Source organism: Borostomias antarcticus, assembly GCF_949987555.1.
Source record: "Borostomias antarcticus genome assembly, chromosome: 11".
Classification (NCBI taxonomy): Eukaryota; Metazoa; Chordata; class Actinopteri; order Stomiiformes; family Stomiidae; genus Borostomias; species Borostomias antarcticus.
The window spans coordinates 9,693,397-9,712,086 of record NC_140244.1 but is presented as its reverse complement, the minus strand read 5'-3'; the positions used below and the strand labels follow the sequence as shown (position 1 = coordinate 9,712,086).

The window sequence follows — 18,690 nt, the reverse complement described above, 5'->3', positions numbered from 1 at the left end:
AGAATGGCAGCTTCCTGCGCTTGGTCCTTACTGACGGTAGCGTTACAGACAGACAGATGGACGGACGGACGGACGGGAAGGTCAGGAACGCTCTGCTACGCCCACAGACCACAGGAACCTGTGGAACAAATCCTGCTTTTGTCATCTCCCAGCCAAGCATGATGGTCTAGCAGACTCCATTTACTATAACGTCATCCATCTGGGAATAGGCATAAACGTACAGTTAGGGGGGTGGGAGTGCTGGAGGACCAGGAGGAAGAGGATTGTAAGAGGGGAGATGAGAAGGAGGTGGAGAAGGAGATAGAGAAAGAGGTGGAGGATGAGGAGGAGGGAGAGAGAATGGTAAAAGAGGAGAGGAGGAGGAGGAGGAGGGACAGTGGTAAGAGGGGAGAGGAGAAGGAGGAGGTGGAGTAGGAGGAGGAGGAGAAGGGAGGACGGAGAGAGAATGGTAAACAAGGAGAGGAGGAGGAGGAGGAGGGATAGTGGTAAAAGGGGAGAGGAGGAGGAGGAGAGAGAGAGACTGGTGAGTGGAGAGAGGGGTAAGAGAGGAGGATGAGAGGGAGGAGAGAGGGGAGAGGAGGACAGTGAGTGGTAAGGGAGGAGAGAGAGCGCGGAGGAGAGAGAGAGAGAAAGTGGTGAGAAAAGAGGAAGAGGAGGAGTGAGAAAGGTCAAAGGGGAGAGGACAGGACAGGGACTGGGGGAGGGAGGTCATTCATAGAGACATACGTCTAAGAGGGGTGAGGACTCCAGACAGGCCACCACTGTAACCATGCCAACAAAAATATGACTGACAGTCTACCGACCAAATGACCACACGACAGGAAATGATGATCAGATAGATTTGCACTGCGTGTGTCAAGGAGAGGTTGGGGCTCTACATCTGTACTCATCTTCAAGAACGATGAGTACAAGCTGCTGGCGAGGCCTCCTGAAGACGGTGAACATCTAGGCCTTAATCACAGCCCTGGAGGCTCTGTTTATCAGTAGGGCCTGAGAAAGTTTAATTTCCCGCTCAGGTCAGAGTCAGTAACCACCGCTGACAGGGTGTGTTTGATAGAGACCTACCTCCTGTCCTCTCAGCGTTTCCAGTCTGGTAAACCCAGCAAGAAGAGAGAGCAGAGGGAAGGAGAAACAAGTTATTAATCCCTGGATTGGAATCAGGATAGATGTCTGTGAATCTGTTTACAGTTGTGTGATGCCACGCCTGGGCATCAGTTACATGTTTTGTACGTCACTGTTGTCCAACTAAACTCAGTCAGAAGATTCCTCCCAATGATGCTTTGGAAGTGTTACCCAACAGGATCAAAGTAGATTTGAGATCTGGTGGAACAGATAAGACCAATCAGGATCACACAGATTGAATCAGACGCGTTGAAGCACACTCTAGAGAGGACCGCTGCGCACGTGTGTGTGTACATGACTGTGTGCGCCATGGCTCAGAGAGATAACTCAAACAGTAGAATCAAAGAAAGGCTAAATCCTGACATTTACCTCTCATGATTGTCCCCCGTCCTATGAAATCGAAGGGGGGGGGGGGTTATTAGATTGACCTCTAACAGAGCCCAACAACCTGCGCTCACAACTATTAATTTTTCCCATTGCCATTAGTTTTGCTTTGTACATAACAACTATGCTTGATGTCTCAGTAAAAGTCTAGTCTATTCTACTCAGGAGCCCATCTACAATCCACAGAGTTCAGAGCTTGACGTGTTTAGTTGCTCTTTTGGTGCTTGTTCAAAATGTTAGGATTGTCATAGTGCATTGTGGGTACAGTGGTCATTAGTTATATTCATCATATTTCACCATATAGCTCAGATGACTTACAGTATGTGTAGGTAGCTAGATCAAGTTGGATAGATTAGACATGGAGTATGGCCCGGTCAGGTGTCCAGCCATGCAGAAGGTAGTCATGTCCTTTGGTGGGGAGTCTGTGGGGAACAATCCTTTTTTATATTGCAAATATATAAAAATAGAAAATACTGAGTGTGTGCATAATGGCGTTTGGTCTAAGCCTAACAAACTTTCTCATGCTTTAATTGATTGAGTTTGGCAGAGTTTGACATTTCTCCACATTTAAAAACACCAACGAGTTCAACAACAGAGTTCTCCCCCTGAAATATTACTGCAGTCAAGCCAGGCGCCACTTCGGAAATCACAGTCAAACCAGCCGCCATGCGATTTCCTTCTGTGCATTAGATTTTCAGCGTCTCACCAAGGAGGTTATGACTCATAAATAAAGCATTGTGGAAGCCTTGACATCTCTTATACAGATTAACAAGGTATAATTCTCAGCACATTATGACAAGGAAATCGTCTGTTTCCAATTACTACTGTAGTTACACTTCAGAAACTATTTCCAGAACGATTCACTGTGGAATTTCAGAATAAAGGCCTTTCAAGTATATTGTGCACTAAAACACAAGGCGTTCTACTCAGAATAATATTAAAACAATTCCACTTCAGACACATTATAGTGCACCCCAGGTAGATGCAACTGTGGCATAGCAGGTGTATTTTGAACAGGCATAAAACTGAAAGCTAAATCTTATCTACAGTCACATCAATACATGCGGTTTCGTTTTGGTTTCTGGTGTTCACCAGAGGTGATGATTTGAATGGTGAATTTTAAAGGACTAGTTTGGTATTCAGCATTGTAAGCCATGTTATAAGATTATTTACAATCAAAATTTTGACATACTGCATATTAGAGATACTGAATTAGCTCATTTCTCATGTCAATGATAAGTATACAATGGATCTCTATGGGCAGTGACATGAGCAATGAGCACTAATATCTCAAGAGTGCACAATTAATCAACATTTGTATGTGGACCGTTGTATATGCTTGTAAATAGCCTTATAATAGGACTTATGATGCTAAATATCAAACTAGTACTTTGATTGATTCAGTCAATTTATCTGTCCCTGGTGTTGTGAGTAATGCTTTCTATAGCCTACATGTGCAGCCCCACATAGTTTGCTATATGAGTCACAGATTTAAACACTGATATTTAATAGAGATATAGAGAGATAGCTCAATCGATCTACAAACCACAACACGCCCATGGGCACTGTGCACTAGTAATATTATTCTACAAAGTGACTTGAAAAACAGATAATATGAATCATCATTAATAAAAGAAAGAAACCGCACACTCAAGCTCTCAGTTTGCGCCTTTGTCAGAGTCCAAGTCTAGACCTTAATAAAGGCTGCAAGGTCTAATTTGGTCCGTTTGATTAAATCACCCTGCAACGACAGCTTGAGTGTGCAGTTTCTTTCTTTTATTCAGTATCACCCGTTACCGGCACCTCTACAAGAACACGGTGTTTTCTTTTTTCTAAACCAAATATGAATCCTCATATCATAAACACAACCCTCTAACACCTTATCACCATATGAATCTAAAGTAGAAAAGTGCACTCCATATTGCATCATGGTTGGTTCACTGCGCCCTTGTTAGATGTGATCACTAAAACAGTCCTTCCTTTCCTAGTGTAGCATTTCCCCCTAAGCTTAGAGCGCCATCATGTGGTGAGATTGTGTATGAACACACACAGAGGAAATGGACTCAAAGGACCATGTGTGATGTAATAGATGCTCCATGTGCTTTTTGTGTTGACAGATGAACGATGTGCTGTTGTACACCTACCCCCAGCAGGATGGCAAGTACAGACTGAAGAATACACTCTCACTCACCGGCATGAAGGTCAGTTTCTCTCCTTCTCTCTCCCTCTCTCTCTCTCTCTCTCTCTCTCTCTCTCTCTCTCTCCCTCTCTCTCTTCCTCTCTCTCTCTCTCTCTCCCTCTCTCTCTCCCTCTCTCTCTCTCTCTCTCTCTCTCTCTCCCTCTTACCCTTGTTGCAGTTGTTTTCTTTTCCTGTATCAAATGCTCCTGTCCTCTATATGTTCCTCTCTCTCTCTCTTTCTGTATCTCTTTCTGTCTCTCTCTCTCTCTCTCTCACACACACACACACACACACCCTCCCTCTCTTTCTCTCTGCCCTCTGCCTCCCCCTCTCCCCTGGGCTGCCCAGTAAAGGTGTTGTGTGCTGTGCTGTGCTGTGCCCGGTTGGTGTTCAGGTCAGTAAGGTGTGTGTGCTGTGCCCGGTTGGTGTTCAGGTCAGTAAGGTGTGTGTGCTGTGCTGTGCCCGGTTGGTGTTCAGGTCAGTAAACCCGTGGTGGAGAAGGAGCTGAACGCTCTGAGGATTGAGGCGGCCGACATCTCCATCACCCTGTCAGCCAGGTGGGTCACCAGCCAGAAAACACACAGAACAACACCCCCTCACTCCTACCTGGTGTTTGCCTTGAAACTGAAACTGAAACTGTGTGTGTGTGTGTGTGTGTGTGTGTGTGTGTGTGTGTGTGTGTGTGTGTGTGTGTGTGTGTGTGTGCAGCTCCTGCAGTGAGAGAGATGACTGGTTCTACACTCTGAGCCGCACGGTGGCCGACCACGCCAGAGGACCTGCTCCATTCAACTGCTCAGGAGAGGTGAGCTCCGCTATGGCTCTCACACACACACATACACACACACACCATACACACACACACACACGCGTTTGTGTTATATAGCGCAGCTCATTACAAAACAACGTGCAAATGCGCGGTAGTTCGATGGCGCTTTAAGTGAATGAGGGAGCTCACATGACCGAATGAGTGCTTGCGTTGTGAGCTCAGTGGTGTGTGTTTGTATGTGTGTGTGTATGTATGTGTGTCTGTGTGCCTGTGTGTCTGTCACGTGTACCACGAAGGGTTGCTTGTTCAAATATTACAAGATCATATGTGTGTGTGTGTGTGTGTGTGTGTGTGTGTGTGTGTGTGTATGTATGAGATATAACATACATCCATACATACACACATACATACATCCATACATACACGTTCGCTCCAACCAGCGCAGCTGTATGTGAAACTGCTTACGCAAGCGCGGTAAGCCACCGTACTTCCGCGTTATGGGGTGTGAAAAGTGCCATTTTGGTTGCTTGTTCAAAGCTTACTTACAACGTGTATGTGTGTATGTGTGTATGTATATACATACACACACACACACATACATACATACACACACGTTCGCGTTAACCAGCGCAGCTCACTACAAAACATGCGCACATGCGCGGTAGTTCGATCACGCTTTAAGTGAATGGGGGAGCTCACGTGACTGTTTGCGTTGTGAGTTGTGAGCTCAGTGGTGCGTGTATGTATGTATGTGTGTCTGTGTGTCTGTCACGTGTACCACGAAGGGTTGCTTGTTCACACATTACAAGACCATGTGTGTGTGTGTGTGTGTGTGTGTGTGTGTGTGTGTGTGTGTATGTATGAGATCTAACATAGCCTACATACATACACACATACATACATACATACATACATACATACACACACACACACACACACACACACACACACACACACACACACACACACACACACACACGTTCGCTCCAACCATGGATGTAGCTCCAACCAGCGCAGCTGTATGTGAAACTGCTTGCGCAAGCGCGGTAGCCACCGTACCTCCGCGTAACGTCACCGAATGTATTGCTGCTGTTTTCACTCTTGAGAAGTGCGTGTATGTGTGTGTGTGTGTGTGTGTGTGTGTGTGTGTGTGTGTGTGTGTCTGTGTCTGTGTCTGTTTCGACTCGCTTAATGAATGACTTTGATACATCGCTTCAGAGAATGAAGACGACTATGGTAAATATAGCACTAAAAATATTAATATCTGCGTGGTTAGATGACAAGACCATGCTTTGTGGGTAGATCGTATGCCAAATAAATTTGTTTTTTTGTTTAGATGTATCGGCTTTTACTGCAAGCTAGCTAGCTTCCCAGCTAACGTTACATCATTGCCTAGGCTAGCGAAGTGTCTACCAAGAGTGTGGGTAACGTTAGATGGTCACGTTATGCGAATTCAACTCAGTATATTATGTAGCTGTATCTAGCTAGCTCCATTACTTTACAGTTTGGCTAGAGAAGACCGGTGTAATGAATGCGGTCAAACTCAGGCCTGCCAAGTTTGCCTGTAAGTCGGTGCTATTAAAATCACGTCACAACTGTATTCCCTGTGCAGTAACGTTACTCAATCAGCACCAGCCTCCATTATTAATGTTATAGTGTATGCCTGTGATCAGAGAGGAGCGCGTTATTCCCTCTAGCCTTAATGGTTTGTAAATGTTATAAAGTGTCTATTGCAATATGGAGGTACATTATTATTTTCCATATGCTGTATTCGAGAGTAGAGGTTTTGTAACTATCTCCCATTTACATTACTAGCCATATACATGTGCATGAACGCTGTGCAGTAATGACTTGGGGTGCTATTATCACAGTGCTTGTTGGGTCCAACTACAGATTGTTTTTGATGTTATAGATGGACTGTGTACCAGCCTTCAGATTTGACTCCAACAACCTCATGGTCATGGCTCAGGGAAGTACTATCCAGCTGCAGCGTCGGAGAAGTGATGCCCCTAAGGGAACAAGCCCAGAACAGGAAGGAGAATTGCAGTTTGTTTTCTGTCGTGGAGTTGTCCCGAGTTGCCAGATGAACGTCCAGCTCTACCTGCTGGGAGGAGCTGAGCTGGAGTGAGGACCGAGGGAGGCGATAGGCAGCTAGTAGCCAGGACCTCGACACCATCAGACAGCTTTACACAGACTGATGCATTGCAATAGTAGAGATTGTAGAACGTCATTTCTTATCATTTGTTTATGTCAAAGACATATTAACACTATGTAACATAGTATAATAATGCTTAGTAATGAAGGAAGGTACCCATGATCACACTGTAGCATTTCAACGACTGGTTTGCCAGAAAAACACAATTATGTATCCAAGTCCATCACAACAAACAACCCAGCTTGGATAATGCGTGCCATGTATGCAGAGCTAGTGTAGCTGATATCATTGCGATGTGGTATAAAGACAACACTGCCATGACTTGTTGCTGAATTTTTATTGCGGGCAGGGGTCACTAGTCATCACTGGAGCTGACATCTAAAAAGTGTTGGCAAACATGTCTCTTGCTCACAAATCTACTTGGATCCTCACTGTTACATGGTAAATAAAAAAGCAAATACATTGTCAGTAAACAAGTTGTCTCTGTATACGATTTGAAGAAACTGTAGACATCCAATCAGCAATGCACATTTTATTTAGAATTATGCATAAAGAGGTATGTTCCAGTCCTAATTAATGTCTATACAGATTGTCCAGACTGGTCTGTGGAGAGAAACAGAGTGTCAGCTTGCTAGATAGTGATTCATGTCTGAAGAGGCAACCTGGGAGTGGTTGAATAGCCTTACATCTCACTTGAGTGTTCAGCCATATATTCCTGGAGCATGCTCAAAGCCTCCAGGTAAATGTCTACTCCATAGACTTCACTCGTCCGGAAGGGGTTGATGTGTGACTGCAGCAGGCTCTCGTAGGTCACTGATAGAACTGGGGGAAGAGCTGGAACCTCAACACGTTCCCGTGTATCAGGGGATGAGCTGGCCCATTCCAGTCAATACCCCAAGTGGGAAAATCCATCTAATCCAAAACAATTACAGAGAAATTATAATTAGGGCGCTCCATGGAGTCATGTCCTACCCTATCTAAAATGCGTCTTGAAATCGGGATGCAAATCCCCACCATCAACTATTTTGTCTATATGGCCACTCTTACCTCATTATGGGTATCTGCTCCATATTCAGAAGCTGTCCAGCCACCCACAGCTGCTGGGGAGATTTGTTGCCCTCGGACGACAGCGGATGTCTGTCCCACATTTGGCTGAACAGGTGAAGATGCCAGTTCAGCCTTGGAAGCATCACAAAGTGCAGGCAAAAGAGATGGACGTCCTGGTCGCGATCCAAGGCTCCAATCTCCTCCAGGTGGCGGAAGGCAGCATAGTCGTTACCAACCACCACGCACCACAAGTCTCGCCACAAGCGTTCGATCCTCTGATTGTGGACAGTGATGACACACCTTCGGTCTGAGTTGGGAGGAGAAGGGAGGGGTGGTGGAATATTAGTGTTTTACAGCACACTACGCAGTTGTGTCCATCAGTGGGGTACAAAGCAAATGTACTATACATTTTTTTTTTACTGAAATGTGTTGCTGCAAAACATGATCATTTTGTGATGATTCAAAAACAGAAGAAAGGCGTATTTACCAGGTCCAGGTGGAGTTAGGTGCTTCGCAATTACGTTCATGAGCAGCACCTGCGCCCGCTGACTACTCGATATTCATATCAAAATCTTCATCATCCGAGCTTGAGTCTCGTGCGTCTCCTTGCGTACAACATTGCTTAAACCTCTGCCATGCTCAGATATTGCCCATATGTTCTTTTTAGCGTGTTGGGAGTCTTAGTCTTGTAGAAAAAACAACGCCATATGCGTCCACACTCGAAATTCCATGTCCATTCCATGCACGCATGTTGCGCTTTCATCATTGTACAAGATTGCTAATAAAACTTCTGAAATGGCTACTGTAACTTTGTGGGCGGGTTTTACGCTCGATGCGCATACAAATATCTCTGTAACCCATTGGTCAATTTTGACGATTGACAGCTCATTTGAAGCGAACGATACTGGATATATATCCACGGAGTGTCGACTACAATATTCCATTTCAGCAATTATGCACACGGGGTGCATATAAAATTGCCTGCCATGTAAATTATGTTTACCGGTTTGTTTTACGTTGTTGCGTTCCGTTTTCTCTTCCTGGTGAATATTCGATTCGCTACACGGCGCCTGCCGAGTGAGCATTTGTTTCGACGCACGGGGCTGCCCCCGGTACCGGGGGCGCTGGAGTTTAAGAGGTTCCGTCAGAGCCTGATAGATTGAGAGAGCAGCGAGGCGGTCTGTTAGGACGCTAAAGTCCTGTCGAACTGATCGGACCTCATCGAGTCCGCAATTCTGCATTTGGGGATGAAATCTGAGGGCCGCAGGGACTGGATAGCCTATAGCCTGTCCCAGTATTTCAAATAATGTAATCTGGATCAGAATGATCCGGATTTTGTGATTTTGTAATCCTCTTTGTTGCTATCACACATCAAATTGATCTTGTATATTTTGTTTTTTCAAATAATTTTCAGATAGGATCATTCTGATCCAGACACCACAAGATCAGGATTACACAATCTAGATTTGACTGAGGTCTTTGGATATACTGACCGGGATCATCCCACTTGTATTTTGACCCCTCACCTATTTTATTTTTATTTTGCTATTCTTCGAGTTGCCTTCAGCACGAGATTATGTTTTAGTCACTTGTTTTAGACAAAAGATGCAATTGTGAATTCACTATAAAAGCAATTCAAAGTTGCTTTGGATAAAAGTGTCAGCTAAATGACTAATGAAATGCTTATGTTGTTCAAAGTAATAGCCTACACAACATATCATTGACACAGGTGATACAGGTCCAAATGTTTGGAAATGTAGGTCAGTTTCCATAACGATTCATATCCAGCTGCATTATACTTATACGTTATACTGCATTAACACTTTTTAGATGTCAGCTCCAGTGATGACTAGTGACCCCTGCCCAATAAAAATTCAGCAACAAGTCATGGCAGTGTTGTCTTTATACCACATCGCAATGATATCAGCTACACTAGCTCTGCATACATGGCACACATTATCCAAGCTGTGTTGTTTGTTGTGAGGGACTTGGATACATAATTGTGTTTTTCTGGCAAACCAGTCGTTGAAATGCTACAGTGTGATCATGGGTACCTTCCTTCATTACTAAGCGTTATTATACTATGTGGCATAGTGTTAATATGTCTTTGACATAAACAAATGATAAGAAATGACATGTTCTACAATCTCTACTATTGCAATGCATCAGTCTGTGTAAAGCTGGCCGATGGTGTCGAGGTCCTGGCTACTAGCTGCCTATCGCCTCCCTATAGGGTAAATGTCTACTGTACCTTGTCCCTGTCTTAAAAATAAATAAAAATCAATCAATCAATCAACCTCGGTCCTCATTCCAGCTCAGCTCCTCCCAGCAGGTAGAGCTGGACGTTCATCTGGCAACTCGGGACAACTCCACGACAGAAAACAAACTGCAATTCTCCTTCCTCCTCTGGGCTTGTTCCCTTAGGGGCATCACTTCTCCGACGCTGCAGCTGGATAGTACTTCCCTGAGCCATGACCATGAGGTTGTTGGAGTCAAATCTGAAGGCTGGTACACAGTCCATCTATAACATCAAAAACAATCTGTAGTTGGACCCAACAAGCACTGTGATAATAGCACCCCAAGTCATTACTGCATAGCGTTCATGCACATGTATATGGCTAGTAATGTAAATGGGAGATAGTTACAAAACCTCTACTCTCGAATACAGCATATGGAAAATAATAATGTACCTCCATATTGCAATAGACACTTTATAACATTTACAAACCATTAAGGCTAGAGGGAATAACGTGCTCCTCTCTGATCACAGGCATACACTATAACATTAATAATGGAGGCTGGTGCTGAATGAGTAACGTTACTGCACAGGGAATACAGTTGTGACATGATTTTAATAGCACCGACTTACAGGCAAACTTGGCAGGCCAGAGTTTGACCGCGTTCAATACACCGGTCTTCTCTAGCCAAACTGTAATTTAAGTAAGTAAGTAATGTAAGTAATGGAGCTAGCTAGATAGCTACATAATATACAGAGTTGAATTCGCATAACGTGACCATCTAACGTTACCCACACTCTTGGTAGACACTTCGCTAGCCTAGGCAATGATGTAACGTTAGCTGGGAAGCTAGCTAGCTTGCAGTAAAAGCCGATACATCTAAACAAAAAAACAAATTTATTTGGCATATGATCTACCCACAAAGCATGGTCTTGTCATCTAACCACGCAGATATTAATATTTTTAGTGCTATATTTACCATAGTCGTCTTCATTCTCTGAAGCGATGTATCGAAGTCATTCATTAAGCGAGTCGAAACAGACACCCACACATACACCATGGATGTATTAATAAAACTGGATACAGCCACTCCATTCACTGACCGCTATCAACAATGAAGCCCTATTGAACCGCGCCATCTTGGCAAATTTGTAGTCATTTGACTATTTCCGGTGACTTTTGTACTTGCGCAGTTGTGCTTTTCTGGCCTTCCGGTGACTTTTGTACTTGCGCAGTTGTGCTTTTCTGTCCTACGCGCGTCCACGTCCACGGTCAACGTTGGCGTTGACCGCTTCTAGCTATAGAATGGCCGACTGGTGTAAGATGGATAGCCTAACGTTAGAGAGATAAATGTAGTCTATGGTTATGTTAATAAAGCTAACAATGATGTTGTAACATGCATGCAGCCCTGCCGATCTGAACGATTGATTCATTATTACCATGGATCGGTATTGGGATTGATCAAGGGCAAATGTGAAATAGCAGCCACGAACTCAGCGGGTTATCCGAGATGCGGTAGCAGAGGCCAAAGCTCCTGCTGGCGGGGAGTGAAGCTTTTCAACTCGCTTGTCACTGGCTCCCTGGAGGAATTTAGCCTGGCTGCAATAACGTTATCACGAACAGAATGAATACCATCTACTAGCAAACAAAACATCTTGAGCTATAATTAACCTGTTAAAACTAAGATGCCTGGATGAAAAAATAATTTCTCCAATGGATATATTTTACAAAAACAGGTTAATATGCAAGCCGGTTTTCATTGCTAAATCAAAGCGGGGAGAGCCGGGAACGTGCGTGGACGCGCGTAGGACAGAAAAGCACAACTGCGCAAGTACAAAAGTCACCGGAAATAGCAAAATGACTACAAATCTAGCCAAGATGGCGCGGTTCAATAGGCCTTCACTTTAGATTTCGAATCCTGGGGGCTTGACATACACGCACTTCTCAAGAGTGAAAACAGCAGCAATACATTCAGTGACGTCACGCGGAAGTACGGTGGCTACCACGCTTGCGCAAGCAGTTTCACATACAGCTGCGCTGGTTGGAGCTACATTCATGGTTGGAGCGAACGTGTATGTATGTATGTATGTATGTATGTATGTATGTATGTATGTATGTATGTATGTATGTATGTATGTATGTATGTATGTATGTAGGCTACTATGTATGTATGTATGTATGTAGGCTATGTTAGATCTCACACACATACACGCACACACACACACACTAGGGCTGCTCGATTAATCGGATTTTAATTTAGATTAAGATTTGGGCTGTCAACGATCATTAAAACTAAATAATCGCCATAAAACGATTTTGCACAAATCAAGTGCACCCTACACTGCAGAGCTATACTGCGCTTAGATACTCAAGATCTGTTTTCAATGTTCATTGATGCTGCCAGTAGCTATATAGCTAAAGTGGGTAACGTGATTGACCAATAGGTGATGTGAATGACGGGACAGTCAAGTTGTTGCATCATTTTACCTGGCCTACAATATTAAGTGAATAACGAGCTAGTAAGACCGGTCAACGGACCGTAACGTGGACTGTATTTTCATGAGGACTGTAGGGGGCAACGGAGCACTACCAAAATGCTAAACACGGATGAAAATGAAGCGATATGGCAGAATACAAGACGCATTTAAGACAGACAGTCTGAAAGTCGATTTTCGTGCCTTCTTTCACTGAAAGAAAGCGCACAGATCAAGTTTTATTTGTATTTGTATGGGTAGCCTAAGCCAAGGAGCAATCACCACTACTTCTGAATCTTCTGACATCCACTAATAATTCATCCCATGTAAGCAAGTTTTTGCACTAGTATGTCGTTAACATAAAAATACACAAAAATAACCGCGCAGCACGGAATGAATGATCTGCCCTACTCTGCCTGGGATTGGCTAATATGGTGCCTTCCTTGGTTGAGATTGGTCAGGTTTTAGTGGTCAGTTCGATTGGTTAAAGTATATCAGGGTAAGCCAATCAGATGCAGAATAGCCCGGGGTCATTCCGTCATCACAGAGATTACGTCTTTCGCGTTTCGTTCAGGGCGGGCCCAGCTGATTCAGTGGGCGGGCCTGGCCCCCAAATGCCCGCCCTTGGAGACGGGATTGTAACATACACACATGGTCTTGTAATGTGTGAACAAGCAACCCTTCGTGGTACACGTGACAGACACACAGACACATATACATACGCACCACTGAGCTCACAACTCACAACGCAAACAGTCACGTGAGCTCCCCCATTCACTTAAAGCGCGATCGAACTACCGCGCATGTGTGCATGTTTTGTAGTGAGCTGCGCTGGTTAACGCGAACGTGTGTGTATGTATGTGTGTGTGTGTGTATGTATATGCATACACACATACACACATACATACATACACGTTGTAAGTAAGCTTTGAACAAGCAACCAAAATGGCACTTTTCACACCCCATACTTATCACACCCCATACTGCTCTACTACTTCTCCCTATGTTGTGTGTGTGTGTGTGTGTATGGTGTGTGTGTGTGTGTGTGTGTGTGTGCCAGGCCCGGGAGCGTGTGTGGTTGTCTCTGGGAGAGAAGGCTCCCACGCTGGTGCCGGTGTCTCAGGTGATGATGTGTATGAACTGCACCTCCGACTTCAGCCTCGCTCTGCGCAGACACCACTGCCACGCCTGCGGGAGGGTAAGAATGGAACACACACACTCTCTCTCACACACACACACACACACACACACACGCACTCACACACACACACACACACTCTCTCTCTCACACACACACACACACACTCTCTCTCTCTCTCACACACACACATACTCTCACACGCACACACACACACACATATCCTCATACAAACACACACACATCTATCCACGCAAACACACACACTCACACGCACACACACACACACACACACACACACATATCCTCATACAAACACGCACACACACACAGACACACACACACACATCTACCCATGCAAACACACACACACACACACACACACACACTTGATGTTTCTATTTCGCATAAAAGCATATGTATGGTGATGTGTTGTGTTCTGTGCTGCTCTGCTCTGTGCTGCTCTGTAAACAGATCGTGTGCCGGAGCTGCTCCAGGAACAGATTTCCTCTGAAGTACCTGAAGGACCGCATGGCCAAAGTGTGTGACCACTGTTACAGCGAGCTGAAGAAGAGAGGTATGGACACTCTATCTGTCACACCCTTATTTCTCTCTCTCTCTCTCTCTCACACACACACATACACACACTCACGCCCCCCCCCCCCCCCCCACACACACACACACATAGAAAAACACACACACACCCATACACTCACATTCCCCCCCCCCCCACACACACACACACACACTACCGTATGTTGAGCGTGGACGCTGTACCTGTGTGTCTCCGCAGGGGGCGACGCGTCCGTCACATCGGGTAGCGACAAACGCTCCAGCCGGCCGCTCTCCGCCGTCTTCCAGAACCTTCACCCTCCCAGCCTGTGGAGGCAGCGCAAGGGCGCCGCCTCCCTCAACCAGGTGGACTAAAAACTACTTTAATCTGCCCTTTAATGAACTATGTTAGTCTAGTCAAGCACTAATGACCAAAACACACAAAAGCATGAGGAGGAGCGTGAAGAGAATGAGTGTGAGAATGTGCCGGACTTCTCTAACGGGAGGCCGCTGCGTGTGTGTGTGCGCGTCGCCAGGTCAGCGTGTCGGAGGAGGGCTCCATCAGCGGGACCCTGCAGCGCAGTAAGAGGACCAAGAGGAACTGGAAGAGACTGTGGTTCCTCCTCAAAGACAAGGTGCTTTACACCTACCGGGCCCGTGAGGTGAGGGGGAACGCGCGCTCCCCTTAAACCTGAACCACACACACACACACACAGAATACACCCATTAAGAGGCTGTTGCATCATCATCGTGCGCTCTTTTATACTGTATCTCTCTGTCCTTTCCCTACCGTGCGTCTGTGTCCAGGAGAAGGTGGCGTCGGAGAGTCTGCCCCTGCTGGGCTTCACCGTGAAGCTGCCCGCCAGGCCGGAGGGGGAGCAGCAGGCCAACGTCTTCCAGCTCTACCACAAAAAAACCCTGTACTACACCTTTAAGGCCGAGGACAACCACACTGCCAAGAGGTTAGGGTGACACGCCACACTTCATGACTTGGGTTAGGGGAGTGTGTGTGTGTGTGTGTGTGTGTGTGTGTGTGTGTGTGTGTGTGTGTGTGTGTGTGTGTGTGTGTGACAGTGACGCTCTCCCCCTCTCAGGCCATTGCCGAAAAAGGGGAATACGTTCTCAGTCAGCTCGGTCCAGATAAATAAGGGTTAAAAACACTGAACTTACTGTAATCTGATTGACAGAGAGACATTCACTAATCTCACTTGTGTCATTTCACTCTACCTCAAGTCCTTGATAGTCTTAGATAGCCAGATCTGTATCCACATCGTTTTGCGCTGTTCCATTGCTAGATAAGGGTCTGGCCGCAACCCATTTTCATTCTGAGATAGGGGGGGAAATCACTGTATTTCTTTAAACCAATCCCTATTATCTTGGGCGGTGCTAAACTTGTTTTTTTTTCAACGGTGCTCTTGAAAAATAGTGTTGAGGGATTGAATCTGATTGGAGCCGCTGGAATTGAGCAGAGCCAATGAGAGGCTTATCTCAAAAGCTTCCATCCTGTGAGCCAGACTAAGCCCTTGATACTGTAACCTGCTTGAGCATGACTGCTTACTCATGTGCCTCGCCTGTCATAACGTCTAGTACGCCTCTGTTCAGGTGGGTGAACGCCATGGAGGAAGCCACCGTTTTATAACACCGGCCATCAAGGGTGGGTGGTCGAACATGGACCTGCATCACTCACCTCACCCCCCAGACTTCACCTGAGGACCTCTCCGCTGCATCTCCAGCTGCTCACGTCCGTCCCTCACAATGCCTGAATGTAAAAACAAAAAAGGGAAGATGAAGAAGGAGAGAAATACCACGTGTTTGAATTGTAGAACAAAAAAAGGTCACGGCTCCAAAATGCTTTGTCATCTCTACCTCTGATGGAGGCGTCTGACCTGGTGTGACAGAGGACAGCAGACTTAGTGTTCTTATTCTTTAAAGAGGACGACGCGCTCACCTACTTAGTCACCTTCCCATGTCCCCTATTCAGCTGCAGCAGGTGTGCTGCTGAGAGCCAGCAGAGCAGGTGGCCCAAATACTTACCCTTCCGGAAAATTCCACCAAGACAACCTCTAGTCTTCATGGAATCAATATTGCTGTATTTTTCACCAAATGCAAGCAAATGATTTAGTAAAACTATATATTTTATCAAACATTGGGACTGATAATTCAGTCAGGCTTTTTGGTTAAGTTTGTGATCATTACCAAAAGACCTAAAGCATATACACATAGTATTCATAAGCCCTACCCATGACAAGAAACTGTAATACAATGTGTTTGTCATGTGCCAATTTTAATGCAGTCTTTTACTGTGACGTTGCCACCAGCACCATCTACAGGCCTGACCTGGGAGAGCAGCTCACCAGTAAAGACATCACCTTAATGAATGACCTACCTGATTCTGTCTCCCTCGGTGCCTAGCCAGCTACACCATAATGTTGGATTTTAAAGTATGAATATTGTCTTGTACTTTGCATCTAATGTATTTGTTTTTTACATTGTAACTGTACTGTATTTCTGTTATGGCCTTGCAGCAACAAGTAAATGTACATACATAAGTACACAAGAGATTTTGATAGGCAAAGGTTATTTTGCTTTATTTGCACAGATAGAAAGAGAATGGATCTGGAAGAGGAAGTGTACACCTCCTTATATTTCTTCATTTACTTTGTATCCAAACACTAAGCCAGTTCCCTGCAAGTCTCTCTCTGTTGCTCTGAACCTGGCCAAAACATGTTCACGTACTTGTGAATAAATTAGGACTAGTAGTGTAGTTGAGGGCATAAACACTTATATAGTATGGCCACTTCTTAAGCACCACTGTAAATGCAGCTAGCTATTGCAGTATACCAGAGATGTGGACTCGAGTCACACAACTTGGACTTTAAGACAACTTCAGACTTCGCAAAAAGTAAAAAATACTTGGGACTTGAGTTCGATTTGAGCACCTGTGACTTGAGACTTGACTTGGAAATCATGACTCTGGTCAGATAATTAGATATTATATAAATTAGGGCTGGCAAAATTCATTTGTAAATGTGATTTAAGGACTCCAAACATGAAACTTTACATTAAGACTTGGAGTTGAAACTTGAGGGTGAAAACATGAAACTGAGTTGAGACTTGAGGGTGAAGACTTGAGGTTGAAGACTTGAGACTGACTTGAGGTTGAAGACTTAAATGACTTGAGACTTGCAAGATCCCACCTCTGGGTGTACCCAGATTACCCACATCTTCAGGCACCACTACAGGAGCCCTTTGACCCGAACCATGGCCTTATAGAGACTATTCACCCTGGCGTGTGAATACTGAAACCTTGTTATCAGCCATAATCACTGTAATGAACTCTGTACTTGATGAGTTTTATTTATTTCAAACCGTGGAGTAAAAGTGAGTGAGGCTGGAAATGCTCTTGGTGTCCGTGTTACTTTGTGCCATTCCCCTCTATGTCCTCTAGAGGGCGGACAGGATGACGCTTGAAGACAGTTTGGTTCTGTCATTAAGCCTTTAGGAGGGGAAGGTTAGTAGGAGGATATCAGCAGTCCTATGGTGGCTCAGCAGTCACTATCAACAACTGCAGCAGGAGCTGATATGAATAGGTCACATACTGTTTCTGAGTACAACCATAATTATGAGAACACAAGTGGGTTATTTACATAACACTCCCACTACCCAAGTGACTTATAAAGCAGAAGTGAGATATGTTTATAAGTTATCTGATTGATGCTCTGCAAGCCAATTGGCTGGGGCTGAGTGAGACGCACGCACACACACACACACACACACACACACACACACACACACACACACACACAGGAGCGGAGGGCAGAGGAGGAGGCCTGGACTGTTCTGTTTCTTAGCCTCCCCTGTGGCTAGCTGACCCAGAATACAGCAGGGGAGAAAGTTTGTTTTCTGGAGCTGGTGAAAGTTGCCAACACCTCGTCCTACATAGACTAGACCATACATCATTCCCTGCTCTCCTTCTCTCTCTCTCCCTCCTGGACTACATCCATCTCTTTCCCCTCACACCATCTCTTGCACATTATTCGTTTCCTACTGTAATTCAGAGTTGTTGTTGTTCTTGCACATTTAATAGACCGTGGCTCCACTGATTCCTCCCATGCTAATTGACGGCCATTCATTTGAGGTCGGCCTGACCCACTCTACCCCCGGACTGTTAGAGCTCCTCGCCTGCTCCTCTCTCTGTCTGCTCTTATAAACGCCCCCGATGCCTTTTAGCAAGGCTGCTCCAATGGCTGCCGTTGATGCGTTGATGCCGTAGGCTGCTTCGTATTGACAGAGCCCAGAGGCAGATCGAAGTCCCCCTGTGATGTTATCAAGTTCATGTGAAGGTTTGAGTGTTTTATTTATATGTGCGGCTGTGTGATGACATCATCATGTCAATGTCATCACGTTCCTCTCCTCACAAGGACCATGTCTATGTATTCTCTTCATTATACCACGTGTTTCGATACAATGAGTTCAGTTTTTGTTCCTATTCTGTATTTCAACAGGAGCCGGTAATGAACCAGTAATGATGGTTATAACAGAAATAAGACAATGAGAGTAAAAGAGTGAGTTGAGATCGTAAAGGTTTGTTTTAAGGCAAAGTGAGAAGATTGTAGAGGAGGGATATCAGCTGAAC

The 18,690-nt window shown here is 45.1% G+C and overlaps 1 protein-coding gene across 1 annotated transcript in view; it reads left to right on the top strand.

The window, feature by feature from the left end:
- The window catches only part of LOC311315378 (FYVE, RhoGEF and PH domain-containing protein 5-like), a gene marked incomplete at both ends in the record, with an annotated part of 47,021 nt that extends 31,328 nt beyond the window's left edge, over positions 1–15,693 (top strand). Inside the window, 9 exons of the mRNA XM_084446050.1 lie at positions 3,624–3,707; positions 4,163–4,242; positions 4,394–4,487; positions 13,425–13,562; positions 13,977–14,079; positions 14,296–14,420; positions 14,591–14,716; positions 14,862–15,016; positions 15,657–15,693. Of these exons, the coding sequence (XP_084302176.1) occupies positions 3,624–3,707; positions 4,163–4,242; positions 4,394–4,487; positions 13,425–13,562; positions 13,977–14,079; positions 14,296–14,420; positions 14,591–14,716; positions 14,862–15,016; positions 15,657–15,693 (942 nt within the window). The remainder of the gene's footprint in view (positions 1–3,623; positions 3,708–4,162; positions 4,243–4,393; positions 4,488–13,424; positions 13,563–13,976; positions 14,080–14,295; positions 14,421–14,590; positions 14,717–14,861; positions 15,017–15,656) is intronic.
- Between the last annotated feature and the right edge of the window lie 2,997 nt (positions 15,694–18,690).